Below are 14,653 nucleotides of genomic sequence, written 5' to 3'. Positions count from 1 at the left end.
AGAAGACATGAACAAAGGACCATGGCCACAGGCTAAGCAATCAGCCTCCACAACCTGACACCAGTGCCATCCAGGGGTACAAACAGGAATCCAAATTATGAGTAGAGAGACACAGACCTACCAACACCACTATAAAAACAGTGCCCAAGGCACAGATCTTTTTCCATTCACAGAAAATGCAAATGAACCAAAACGCATTCTCCTTTATTTCTTTAGGGAACAGCTTTAAGCATTGCCAAATAATCACAAAAGTTACCCTGTGACAAAGACATTAAATTGTTTAAAAATCCCAAGAGAGAAGGACACACATAATGTGATCACAAGGTGTAAAACGTACAAATGAAAGTTTCAAATAGACAATGACCAGTTCAAAATCATGGTCCAAGGGCAAGCAACGAGAAAAGGTTTCTAAGTGGGAATAATCAGATGACTGAAGCCTAAATCCAGAGACAGGCCAAATGACAAATACCCACCTAAACGTCACTCCCACCTCAAAAATATCCACTGGATCCTTAACAAAGACCTACTGTATAGCACAGGGAACTATACTCAATACCCTGTAATAACTTACAATGGAAAAGAATCTGAAAAAGAATATATATATATGTATAACTGAATCATTTTGCTGTACACTTGCCACATACACAATATTGTAAATTAACTATACTCCAATATATAAATGAGTAAACAAGTAAATAAAGAAAAAAGAAAAAAAAGAAATTGACTGGGTCTTTACATAATGGCTTCTGTTAACTAAGTCATCTCCATATAGCCCACACTTCCTGTCCAAGTTCTATTTATTCTTCAAGGTTCAGCCCCAAAGCCCACACTGCGATCAACTACGCCTACCCAGTGGTTCTCAGTTGGGGCAATTTCGTTCCCCCCAGGAAACAGCTGTCAATGTCTGCAGACATTTTTGGTTGCCACAGTTGGCAGGTACAACTGGCATCTAGTGGGCAGAGACCAGGGATGCCGCTAGACACCCCGTGATGGACAGGACAGCCCCCCAGAACGTCAACAGTGCTGATGCTGAGAAACCCTGACTTACACCAACCAGAGCCCTCCCAGATCCTCTTTTCGTCAAACGCCCATTATACCCACAGTCACCACCATTTAATGATATACAGCCTGGCGCTGTTTATAACAGTGGCGTGTATCTGTGCCTCTTTCCCCAACTTAACCGTAAATTCCTCTGGCGGATGAAGACCACGTGTGTGTCACGTCTGTGTCCCCCCGGGGACTCAGCAGGGTGGCTCCGAGGACCTTCTCGTCACATACCTGTTAGCTGATTTGTCTCCTTCCCCACCTGCTTGATGCAATATAAATGGCTTTAACTAATGTCTCCATCAGCTCATGCAATAAATTGCTTTTACTCTGCATTTTGAAAAAAACAAAAACGAAAACAAAACAACTTGTAGTACTTGGCAATGCGAAGCCATAAAAAACATTAGCAAAAACCTGGAATGAAAGATGTGGGTGGTTTGATGTTACTGTTTTCACATTCCCTGTCAAGATTACATGTTTACTTCCTTAAAGGAAAAAGTCAGCCAAGTATAAAATATGAACTTAAAATGCCACTATTTTGCAAGACTATCTATGAAAATTATACACTACTGTTCACACACATGCTTCCTGTTAATTAGAGGAGAGTTTGTAAAAAAAACCTGCTCCAGCAAAACTTGCTGTAATAGTCCAAATCCTCTGCAGTAATGAGGAAATCCTGCTGAGGATGGTATTTTCCACCAAGAACGACAGGACTGCAGCCAAAAGCCATGCTTTTATCAACGGCCGGAGGTGCTGCCCTGCAACAGAGTGTTTGGAATAGGTTCCTCCCAATTCTACGTCAGTCCATTCTCAGATGTGCGAAAAGAGATCCTAAGAGGTGATCTAGAAACTATTATCTATTTACATTTGACAAATAATATGGGGACAGCAGATTGTTCTCACAATTACTTTAGGGGGATCATATAATGAATTAGTATTTCCATAGTGGGTGCACACTGATGCCTCAGAGAAAGTCTGGGCCTTCTCACCCGCATCCCATGGACCGGTCCCATCAGCTTTCTCTTCCCTCCTCGGGCTACTGAGCCAGGCTGGTTAGTGCGCCTTGTCTGCTGAAAATTCCCATTCAGCTGGACACTCCATTCTGTTTCGATGCCACACAACCGCCACTAGGAGCTTTCAAAGCTAGCTCGAATCTCTGCAAGCTCTCACCCTTCCCACAGACGACCCTGATTCCTGCAGCCCAGATAAGACAGTCTGTCTTGAAGAGTGCCTCCAAATTCTGGTGTCTCCACCTCAGATTCCTCATTATCTTCAGCCATGTCATTTCTGCATTCCGTCTTGACTCCAAAGAGTCAGTGGAGAAGTTAACAAAGAATGAGAAATTAACACAACATTGTAAAGCAACTCTACTTCAATGAAAAAAATATTAAAACTGAAAAAAAAAAAAAAGGAATTAGAGAGAGAGCAGAGAGATGCAGCACAAAGAAAAACCGAAGTCTCTAAAAGGTCAAGGAGGCATGGTTCACTCAACAGGTTTTACAAGACCTTGTGGAGACCTTGCGAGGCTGTAAACGCTGCCCTAGTAACTAGGGGAACGTAAGTGACAAACCAAGGCCTCCAGTGTGATGCAGTGCATAGTCGATGGGGAAGGGGGTGGAGACAGGGCTTGTCAACAAGTAACTTCCATATAAAACTGGCACTAACACAGGAGTGCCCACAGGGCCAGGGCAGCCCAAAGGCAGGTGCTCCGTGGGGAAGGTGCCCAGGATGGGCTATAAACGCTGCAGCTCATGTGGAAGCAAGGAAGAGAAGCACAGCATGAGAAATACAGAAAGAATATAAAATCAACGGCTCCTAAGATGATGAGGAAAAAGAGTCTACAGCTGTGATATCAAAAGGTAGAGAGAAAGAGAAGTGGCAGGCCACACGGGCACAGAGTTAAGAGCAAGTAAGTTACTTTCTCCTGGGACTGGAGAGTGGGGTTTTCCGTATAATTGAAACTTGGCCCTTTGAGCACAGATGTATTATTATCTTGTTTTAAGCTACTTTTATTTTAGAAATCTTTCTGAAGTGCACCACACGTGTTCCTGCATTGTTCAGCAGGGTACATCAAACCAAAATGTGCCAAACCTGATCTCATCTGTTCTGGACAAGGCATCATCCTTCTGGCCCATTTTTGTCCTTTGATGTGGTGCACTGACATTCTCAGAGCCCACTTACAAGAGCCCGCTGTTTTACTTTATGCCGAACAGAGCCCAAAGCTGTGCTTCTGGAATTCTCCATTTCTGCTTTCAGAAGGTGACTGTCCCTTCTCAGAGCTTCCCCTGGTGCTCCCTCAGCGGGGCCCGAGGCTGCAGGGGCCTACTGCGTTCCCAGTCTTCTGGGTGAGGCCCTGAGGGCAGCTCCGTGACCCCTGCTCCGCTGAATGTAGAACAGCTGACGGCCTCTCAGAGGTCTCCCTGCTTCCTCCCAAACGAAGGTTCTAGAATTATGATATCTGGATAAGAGACGTAACACTGTAATAAAGTTATCCCTGATAACGTAGATTCTTCATGCCCCTTATTTACAAAGCAGCGAAATAAATCATGGCCCTCGCAGCCTTTCTGTTTTCCAATCAGACTTTCGTCTACCACATACTCCACTCCAGTCCCGCCCTGGCGTGGTCACTAACTTTTATTAGCTTTTGTTTTTGATGTGGAAGCTACAGAAACAATATTTCTTTTCCACGTGATCAATAAATACAACATGCCAAGCTCTCTAACAGGAAACGTGGGGCAGTGGGTGATAAGAAGATGAAAAGGACCTGACCGCAACGAGCTTAGAACTTGGCATGCAAACCAACCTGGGTACAAAATAATTGTAACCAAGGGTGAAATGCGTTGGGTGCCAGGAGAGCAGTTCCACACCCTGGAGGGCTGTGGATACAGCATCCTCCCAGTTTGGAGGACGAAGGAGGGATGCCTTCGTTGGGAAATGTTATTGGCATGGGCTTCAAAGAAGGGAGGGGATTCTGACCAGTTTCAATGCAAGGTTGGCACAGTCAAGGCAAGGAAAGCAGCATGAGAAAACGCACAGAAGGCAGGGGTTTAAAAAAAGTCTGGTGTGTGTATACAGTGGTCTAAAGAATAGTGAAAGAAAATGCTGCGAAGGTAGGTCAGATTCAGATCAGAGGGCCCAAGATGCAAGGCCAAAAGGTGTGGCCCTGAAGGTAGAAGCTCTCTGCAGCCAGTGAGGTTTTCCTACACGCTCTGAACCTAACATGCAGACTTAATCTCGTTAGAAGGATGACGCTGTTTTCCCTCCTTCAATGGAAAAGGAATTTAAAAAGGTGAATTATTAATCATCTCATCTCGGTTAATTCTTAGAACCAAGCTCACTATTAACATATCACTGTGGAACTCACTATAGAGCATGCGTCATGCTCTCACTCGACAGGAAATGCACGCCAGTGGAAAAAGAATCATCCAGTCTACAACAAAAGGCAGCGCGGGTACACAAATCAAATTCATTTCTTTGACAAAAAGAGAACTGGGGGGCTTCCCTGGTGGCGCAGTGGTTAAGAATCCGCCTGCCAATTCAGGGGACACGGGTTGGAGCCCTGGTCTGGGAAGATCCCACATGCCGCGGAGCCACAACTACTGAGCCTGTGCTCTAGAGCCCGTGAGCCCCAACTACTGAGCCCATGTGCCACAACTACTGAAGCCCGCGCGCCTAGAGCCCGTGCTCCACAACAAGAGAAGCCACTGCAATGAGAAGCCCGCGCACCGCAACAAAGAGTAGCCCCCGCTCGCCGCAACTAGAGAAAGCCCACGCGCAGCAATGAAGACCCAATGCAGTCAAAAACAACAACAAACAAACTAACAAAAAAATCACACTGGGTGTTTTCCAGCTGATCCCAGACAAGGCTCCAAAACCCCTCTCCCAGCTCTGCAGGCAGTCACCATTCATCAGACAGAGCTGCCATTTGGGATGAAATCTACTTGCCAAGTTTAGGAAGCCTTAAATCAGATGAGGACTCTAAAATCATGTACTGTGCACAGCAAAGGAATAGTGCCCATTTGCATCACAGTAAGCACTTTGTAGGCTGTGAATAAATATGGTTTAGTGACTTGTGCACAGCATGCTGTGTCCCTATAAAGTGTTCAAAAATTACAGAACTCTAATTAAGTGGTTTGTTGGGGAACGACCTCAAATTGTAATGTTCTTCTTCAAATTTCAGTTGAAAACTCTTTACACTTAAATTTACTAAAAATTCTCCAAAAATTATATCAGCATGCATGCATCCTTGGCTTAGTAAGCATTATGTACTGTATGTAATATTTTGATGATTAAAGATCTTGCACAATTCAGGGTTATAATTTTTTTCATGTTTTTATTACTGCTATTACTACTGCTGCTGCTGTTAATAATGATATAATAAAAATAATAGATAAAATGCACCGAGTACTTTCTATGTACCTGGCACTGTATGTGGAATACTTCAGGCCTTCAATGCTCACAGCAATCCTACACAGAAGGTACCACTGCTGTCCCACTTTTACAAGTGAAGGGGCTGACGTTCCTTGCCTAAGGTCATGTCGCTCACCAATGGCAGACTAGGATTTGGACCAAGCCCCGCCTTAACCATGAGGCTACACCAATGTAGCCCATGTGCTGCACTGGGTGACATCTCTCCAATGGTAGATAATCCAAAGATGAGGCAGAAGTAGGTGCATGGGTTGAATGTAAACTGACTCCAGAATTAAATAAATCAGTAGGTATTCAATCCAAAGACCTACTTTGGCTAGTATGTAGTTTATCATAAAATGACAGTGTAACCCAAACCTCCTGTCAACTGGGGATCCAGGCTTATGGAAATAACCAATTTCCAGTCAAAGGAACTATCCTGATGAACATGATTACTAAAGCAGAGAACCTGGAAGCTTCAATCCACATGGGAACATCATGAATGGAGACCATACTCCCACTCCTTGTACAACCCACAGAAGGAAAACAAACTAACTCAAAAGCTATGTTGGCTGTGTTGCTTTGGGTTTTTTTGTTTTGCTTTGTTTTATTTTGTTTTGTTTTCACTTGAACTTATTTGAAATCGGATGGTGTTCATGAACTGATTTAAGTCAGATATTATCAACTCTTTCCCAACTTCAGTTGCACACAGGTGGTGAATTTTTTTATTTACCTTTTTTAAATTGAAGTATAATTGATTTACAATGTTGTGTTAGTTTCAGGTGTACAGCAAAGTGATTCAGATATACATATATCTATATCTATTCTTTTTCAGATTCTTTTCCCTTATAGGTTATTACAAGATATTGAGTATAGTTCCCTGTACTGTACAGTAGGTCCTTGTTGGTTGTTTTGTTTTTAATATTGGATTGGTGTGTAGCAATAGCTGCTGACTTTAACTACATATATTTGCCACTGAACTGACCTGTCAAGCAAGTCATCTCTTACTCTTAGCCCTCCACTCCCAAGCCACTAGAGCCAAGGTGACAAAAAGCCATTTCCACTGAAATGACCTGAACCACTGAAGAGTCCACTGAACTGACCTGTCAAGCAAGTCACCTCTTACTCTTAGCCCTCCACTCCCAAGCCACTAGAGCCAAGGTGACAAAAAGCCATTTCCAGATCTGGGCTATCCATCACCAGTAGGAAATGGAAAATGCATCCTGAAGTAGTAGAACTCTCTGCCCGCAGTCACAGCCAGTGTTCCCTTTCCGGCTTTGGGAGCTCTGAGCTAATATTGGCAGGGAGCATACAAAGGTGCCACAACAAGGCAGACACACCACTCCACTCTCAGGAGTCAGCTCCAGGAAACCCCCCTTGGGGTTTTGCCAGTTACGAAGCCAGCCCAAAAGAGTCAGGTCCCCTCAGGAATACATAAGCTGTCAATGGTAAACCAAGGTATCAGATCTAGGAGACCAATCAAACCGTTCCAGAGTCTCCCAGGGGCCATACCAGCCTAAAAGTCCCTGGGATTATAAGGTCGGGGGCCCCTCTGCCAGAATCTAGCTCAGCTTTCAGTCCTACAGCAGAGCTGTCGTGAGTCCAGAAGGGAAACATTCCATTAGGTACTTTTCCTCAGTTGATTTCTTTTTTAGCGTTTGGGAACAAAACAAACATAAAAGAAATAACAACTCTAACCTTAAATTACCACAGCCCAGTTCCTGGGGGACTAGCCTGTGCTGGCAGATAAACTCAGATAAGCCTTTTCAGAGGACAGAGGGAAACCACTGCTTTAAACTAGACGCTCAGTTGCAGCTGGTGTCCATTTCCAACCTCTGACTCCCCCGTCCCACGCTCCCAGCCACACCAACTGCCCATCAAAACTCCGGCAACGGTAAGTGCTGATCCCTATTGGTCTAAAAAACACCAAACAGAAGGTTTCAGCGACTTGTTGTTAAGCCACAATGAGAAAGAGGGCCCAAAAAGAGAATTGTACATGATCAGGAGTAGAGGATTTCCCTCACATGTTAAAAAGCATTGGCCATTTCTGAGAAAAAATAACTTTTCACTACATTTCTCATCTGGAAAGCTAAGTTCCTGCTCTGCAAAATGGATAAACAGTAATATAAAATTGATCACAGAAAAATAACGAATACAGGAATGTGATTTAAATGAGAACTTAAGGGCTTCCCTGGTGGCGCAGTGGTTGAGAATCTGCCTGCTAATGCAGGGGACACGGGTTCGAGCCCTGGTCTGGGAGGATCCCACATGCTGCGGAACAACTGGGCCCATGAGCCACAACTACTGAGCCTGCGCGTCTGGAGCCTGTGCTCCGCAACAAGAGAGGCCGCGATAGTGAGAGGCCCGCACACTGCGATGAAGAGTGGCCCCCGCTCGCCGCAACTAGAGAAAGCCCTCGCACAGAAACGAAGACCCAACACAGCCAAAAATAAATAAATTTATTTTAAAAAAAAAATGAGAACTTAAGTTTCTAACGAACTCTGCAGCTAAACTAACACCCCTTAAAGCAGTCCCTACTGAAAAACTGATGAAACCTAAAAGGGTCTCCTTCTGAGTTTAGAGTTTGGAGGGCAAATTTTTAAAAGATTAACCCTTGGCAGCTAAACTAATAATTTCTTGATCCAGTTTTTTTCAAATCTGCATTTCAAAATGCAGTGTTTCAAACTTTCATATATAATGATCGCTAAGTCATACTAACTTTTATGTTAAAAGTGAAACATTCACTAAGAATCTAGAATTTTTCTATTCTGTCACCCATTTCTAACTTTACTGAAAAAAAAAAACATTTCAGAACTTTTTATAAATTAAACATGAAAAATCTGAAGAAGAAATATTCTTTAGAGTTAGTATCTCACACTGGTTCCTGTAGAATTGTTGGGTTTTTTTTCCACAATAGCTGTTTTCTGCTTTTGACCAAAAAATTGAAAAATACAGAAACAAATAAGACTCAATTAGGCTTAACGTTCCTGCGATGTGGAAACCACCTCATACTTTTATAAACAGATGTCAAAATTTAGTTTCCTCAAATCGAATGAAATATTTATTTAAAATGTCTTAATGCACATGGATTTTAGAAAGTCCCTAATTTCGTAAAGGAGTCCATGCCCTTGATTATATTTACAAGTTTAAAGTATCATAGAATGGAAAAAATATCAAATTTGGGAATATTAAGATGAACTAGAAAAACTGAGGTCAGGTCTTCACTTGGGATATCGATACATCTCCCTTTCTAGCAATGGACCTTAGTATACATTGACTATAATTCCATATCCAGCTGCTGACTTTAAGATTCAGGAAATTCGCCCATAGTCTTTCCAACTAAAGGGGGGAAATGCCATCAATTAGTCCTTCTATTTCAACTGTCAACTTGCATGCTGTTATGGGAACTGAACTGTGTCCCCCTAAAAGATGCTGATGTCCTAACCCCCGGTACCTGTGAAAGTGACCTTATTTGGAAATAGGACCTTTGCAAACGATCAAGTTAAGATTAGGCCAAAAGGGTAGGCTGAAGCTCAATATAAAAAGGGGAAATGTAGACGCAGAGGACACACACACACACACACACACACACACACACGGGGAATGCCATGTGGACATGAAGACAGGTATCAGGGTCATAATCTACACGCCAAGGGGGAGTGCCAAAGATTACCAGCAAACCGTCAGAAGTTAGGAGAGAGGCAGAGAACAGAGTCTCCCTCACAGCCCTCAGAAGGAAGCAAGCCTGTCAACACCCTGATCTCGCCTTCTAGCTTCCAGAACTGGGAGACAGATTTCTGTTGTTTAAGCCCCACAGTTCTCGGTACTGTGTTAATGGCAGCCCTAGAAAACCAATACACAAGCCTTCCCAGCCTGACATTCCCTTACAACTTTGTCCTTGCACTCCCAACTTATTCCTGTTTCTCCTAAATATTTCTCATAATGCTCCTGCCACCTCCCTAAACTCACTCCCTCCCCTCCCCTGCAAATGCCCTTCAGCACTGTTTCTTGTCAGGGGTACCACTGGCATTTTGCATTGGGCAGCTCTTACAGGGGACTGTCCAGTACACTGCAGGATGTGGAGCACCCCTGGTACTTTCATTCCGCCAAGGGCCCATAGTGGAGAAATTTTGCTCTAGAAGCTTTGGAGCCACCTGCCTGCCAGACTTTGACTCAGCGTCCCACCATCTACTGTGTTTCATCTCAATCAGGTCAGTTAACTTCAGTCTCTCCATCTGTAAAATGGGAAAAAAAACCTTGCCCTGTGACTCAGGATTGAGTTAAAGATCCTAGCAAGCCCAGGCTTACCCTCACTAGCTTTTTTTGGCATTAGAATCACTTAGGAATTAATGCTCAGTCTGTTTTATATGGTCACATCCTGACTTTAACCACCTTGGAGCTCCTTTCAGAAGCTCCCTTATACAAACGAAGTTTCACAATGCATTTTGATCATTATCATGGATCTGATCATTGCACGTTTAAAACAGTCCTAAGTCACACAAAGCAAAGCATGGGCACGCCTTTCTGCAGCTAAAAGAAGAGTGTAACGACTCTGAGCATAGTTGCTACGTGTTTCCCCTCCACTCCCACACCCACCTGAAAACACAGCTGCAGCCGTGGACAGAGGTCCATGTCTTCCAACCCTGCTTCCAATTCTGCTTTCTTTGTACCTTTCGCTCCCCGTGACGGTCCCCTCCAACATCCAGGGATATACTACTTCTGTCTAACTCATTTCCCCTTGTCCCATGGAAACATCCCCCAAGCCAGCATCAGCCCTTCGTTCTCCTTGATGAAATGGTTTGCACCCCAAGTCTTTGGGCTGTGGAGCGTCCGCACTGATTTATGCCTCTTCTGCTGACCATCATACACCTAACAGCACCTACCAGAGAGCCTGGTACTTAATAGGTTTTCAATGATTGATAAGAGCAAGAGTCAATCACGGCATGAATGAATGCAGGGCTGAATGAATGCACAAAGGAATACATTCAGGAGTCAGGAGACCTGGCCACCATTTAACCCTCAGCTCGGCACTGACTGCCATTAATGACCTCAGGGCAAGTCATTTTAATCTCTAGGCCCAAATTTCCTTCTCTGTGAAACGAGGTGGTTGGACGTCACTAGAAAATCTCTTTCGGTATTCTTCCAGCTCTTACAACTGAGCCCAAGAACTTTTCACAAAGAGTGAGAAACTTTCCTTCCTTTTTGAGAAATTTTAGTCAAGGCAAGCAAGAGGGTAAAGATTCTTCTGAAATCACATACCAGGGGTCTCTCCCTGTCAGACAGCACCTTGTTCCCTGGGGACAAAAGGCTCCAGACAGCACGCCAGACCCTGCAGATCCTGAAGACATCTCTGAGATGTTGAGTACTCTGGAGTTTGTTATCACGGGCTGCTTTCAAGGACTCAGAGTCTACTCTGCACTCAAAAGAGGTCCACAGGGACCCCTGCTGCCTGCCCCGCTCCCACCTAAGGTTCCTCCCTTTCCAGCCTGAACAAGATGGGCTCAGGCACTCTCTCCCGGGCTCCAAATCCAACTCAATCCCTCTCGCTGCCATCTGCCTGAGGCTCCCACATGCATATTTTATAATTTCTGGCACATTTCCTCCTTATCTGACATCCTGCAATGCATCCCTCCACCGCCTATATTATTTCTATCTCTGGTAAAGAATGTTCCTGAAGGAAGCATGTGTCCTTGGGTTGTACTTTATTACTGGTGGTTTCACCTTTCCTATTTTATCTCCCCACCTGATCCCCACCTGAATTCCTTGAGGACAGAAACCACACCCTCTGCCCTCCTCCAATTCCCACAAGACCAAGGACAGAGCTAGGCAAGCAGCAGACCCTAAGCAAATGCTTGTTGAGTGACTAAGACAATGAACGAATGAAATAATCGACTGATTTCAATATTTTTACATTAAAAAGTCACATTAATATATTTCCTGGATAAAGTTACCAAGACCTCCCCTTCTGGGTATACAACCAGAATAAATTAGATTTTAAAACGGCACTTCTACGACTACACTGTTTTCTTAGGACTGAAATAAAGTGCCCTTCTGTATGATATGAATGACAGCAGTATGATCAGCTGCATAAGAAATCTGATTTTCAAGTATCCATAGCATACTAATGTGGCATTGCTTTTATTTCCTATAAAAGCAGATTTTACTTGGAGCTGGGGAAGAGAAAAGGGCAATCACCCCTTGTGTTAATTATTCTAACTACCACTGTTAGGTGTTGAAGCTGGAGAGTTCAGGCAAATCAGAACAAGATAGGAGAGTTTTCCCCAGATAGATTGTTTAAATCTATTGTTGACTGGGGCAGAGCATCTTTTTTTGGAAATTCCTGGGACTTACTTGGCCACGTCTACTTCTAGCCACATTCCTTCCTTGTGGTTTAATCCACTCCAGCTAAAACCAAACTGACTTGGGCATCACATTATTCGTTCTCCCGTGCACTTGCTGGTCATGGTTGGTCACCGAATGAAACAGAGCCGATGGTCAATGCAACACCGCTGGAGGGAAAACACAGCTGTTCCCTCACAGCTCAATACGGCATAATGCCATAAGCCCTAGTGAGCCTCTTCTGCTCAAGAGCTGACCTAAACAACTTCACTGTCTCTTAGAAATCACCATTCTTGCACAGAAGCATAAACTTATCCTCACCCAAAGTATTGATGTTACATAATTACAGAAAAACTCTGTACTGATATAGGAGATAAGTTTACAATTGGAGAGACTCAATGACTGACGATTGTCTGAGACCCGAAAAGATCAGATACTTTAAAATACATAATTAGCATTTATGGGCTGTACATATGGTATGTGATAACAGAGTATGTCTTCCAGCTGAAACCGTATCTTGTTGGAACACATACTACTGGGTGTGTTAGTGAGGGGACCTGAGCCATCCCAGTAAAACACCAGAGGAAAAGAATAAAGTCACTTTGATACTAACATGTATATTGTCAGTGTGAAAGAAGTCATTATGAGGATGTATCCACATTTACCCAACTAATTACTTCAAAGCACTTTAAAGCTAGAGTGCAATGCTGAGTTATGCATCACAACCCTTCATTCTATGGACAAGCAACTCCAGCAGAGATGAGGTACTTCAACCAAACTCACACCACTCGTCAGTCTGCCTCAAAACTGGGGTCTCTTAGGTCTAGCTTCATGTGCAAAACACCCAACGTTAAATTTAAAAGTTAAAAAGGCACACAGCAGGCAGGCAATAAATATTTGTTAATGGAATTGAGGAAACAGAGATGTGGGGTTCCAGAACTCTCTTGATATACGACCTTCTTACAGGATAAGCCAAGTCATTACCGTAAGTTTGACTTGTCCACCATAGGTAGCGTAGGCTTCTTAATACATAAAGCATCCCTTTTTCAATCAATAAAATGCTATTGCAACAATTATCGGAGCACGCAAGTTAACGGTGAAACCAAAAGCTTTGTAGCACTCTTATGAAGAAGTGAATTGGAAAAAAATCTATCCATGAAACAGTATGGGTTTCCAAACACATGAAGTGCAGCTTCAGTGCAGACATCTATAAAAGGCAGGTATGACTAAGCAGCCCCAAATAACAAGAAACACCAAAACTATCGGAATCTGGGGGACCAGGGCATGCCTGCAGACAAAGATAAGTTGGAATTTCCCATTTACTGTAACTAATGCAAAAGGGGGCCTTTTTTTCTATTGTAAGTTAATTCCTTTTTAAATAAAAAACCTCAGTGTTGTGTTGCAGACAACATTTTCTTCCATCCTCCATCTCACCTGCTTCAGAAACAAATTTGGGGAAAATCTGGTTGAGTTGCTGGGCAGGCAACCAACTGGCCAGACCAAATTTTAAGCTATCAGCATTGCACTTTTTGATGTATTTGATTCTGTATCTCACCAAAGAGCCTCTTAAATCTAGAGTTTAACTCTTAGCTAAGGTAACCAAATCTTAATAATCGTGTAGAACATATTGCTACCTGTCTTATTCAGTGGGCTATCAAGTATATTACTGAATTCTTCCCTAAAGTCTGACATCTAGCTATGTAACTTCTTCCTAAAAAAAAATTCAAGAATATCGACCAAACAAAACAGCTTAAAATAATTAAAGAATTAAAGAGACCACAATTTATATATCCCCAAGATGAAACTGAGCACAGCATTACTGCGGGAAAGAAACCAAACGCACCACATTTTACATATAGATGTAAAAATATTTATAGTACCCGAGGCCAAAGAAAAAAGACAAAACAAAAACCCCTGGCACGACAGGACAAACCTGGTTTCCTGTTCTCTCTGAGCAGGTATAAAACTGAAGAAACGTGCTTGGTGGCGGGGCACAGAGAGTGGAGAGTAAGTTCCACTTAAACTTGTTCCATTCAGGAGCTAGGTTAGCAAACCAAGCAGTTATTTAACTGCTCCCGTACAACACAGAACCGGGCTGAGTGTCCCAAATCGGCAAGAACTGACACCAAGGGAAGCGGGACCCCCGAAGCTCTCGGACCACCCATCCCCAAATCCCCGAGCCACTCAACTGGAGCTGGGGGCTTCCCGCCGACTCCATTTTCCTGTCTCCCTCTCAGGCCGTGCAGGGTGGGCACGTGGGTGAGTCCGGGGTCCCCCACCAACCTTGGCTCCCCGCCCTATTTCATTGTCCGAGGGTGATGGATCACCTGCCCGGCGCCGGCTCCCGCCGCCGGACGCGCAGCGCGCCGAGACGCACAGGGGCGAGCGCCGCGCGCCTCCCGCAGGACCGGCGCCCCGCTGCCCCTACCACGCAGACCCGGCCCGCGGCCGGTCCCCTACGTGCTCACCGCCACGAAGCCCGAGGAGGAGGCGATGAACACGCGGATGACCATCCTCTCGCCGCGCCGGGACTGACCGTCGGCCCCCGGAGGCGCCGGGCTGGCGCGGACGCGGAGGCAGAGCTCAGCTGAGAGCCGCCGCCACCGCCACCGCCACCGCCGGGCACAGCGCTCCGGTCTGGGAAGACCGCAGGGAGCCGGATCCCTCCCGCCCGGTCTGCAGATAAAAGCTGAGAGCTTCCCGACCGCCGGTCAAGGTAGAGAGGAGGGGCAGAGGGGAGGGGAGGGAGCCGGCTGCGGGGCGTGATGGGAGTTGTAGTCTCCGCAGCTGCCCGGGATGGCGGTGGACTTGAGCTCCTACCAACCGCCTCCTTGCTGCGCGTCGATGCCGGACGCGCGCAGGT

General features: G+C 44.7%; 1 protein-coding gene across 1 annotated transcript in view; it reads right to left on the bottom strand.

Annotated features, from left to right (window-relative positions):
- SH3BGRL2 (SH3 domain binding glutamate rich protein like 2) overlaps positions 1-14,653 on the bottom strand; it is a 71,040-nt gene that overhangs the window by 41,038 nt on the left and 15,349 nt on the right. Inside the window, exon 3 of the mRNA XM_068550863.1 lies at positions 14,259-14,466. Within this exon, the coding sequence (XP_068406964.1) occupies positions 14,259-14,466 (208 nt within the window). The remainder of the gene's footprint in view (positions 1-14,258; positions 14,467-14,653) is intronic.

The sequence above is a fragment of the Eschrichtius robustus genome, chromosome 9 (assembly GCF_028021215.1).
Source record: "Eschrichtius robustus isolate mEscRob2 chromosome 9, mEscRob2.pri, whole genome shotgun sequence".
Taxonomy (NCBI): Eukaryota; Metazoa; Chordata; class Mammalia; order Artiodactyla; family Eschrichtiidae; genus Eschrichtius; species Eschrichtius robustus.
Note: the sequence above shows the minus strand (reverse complement) of the source record. Positions and strands in the feature narration are given on the sequence as shown.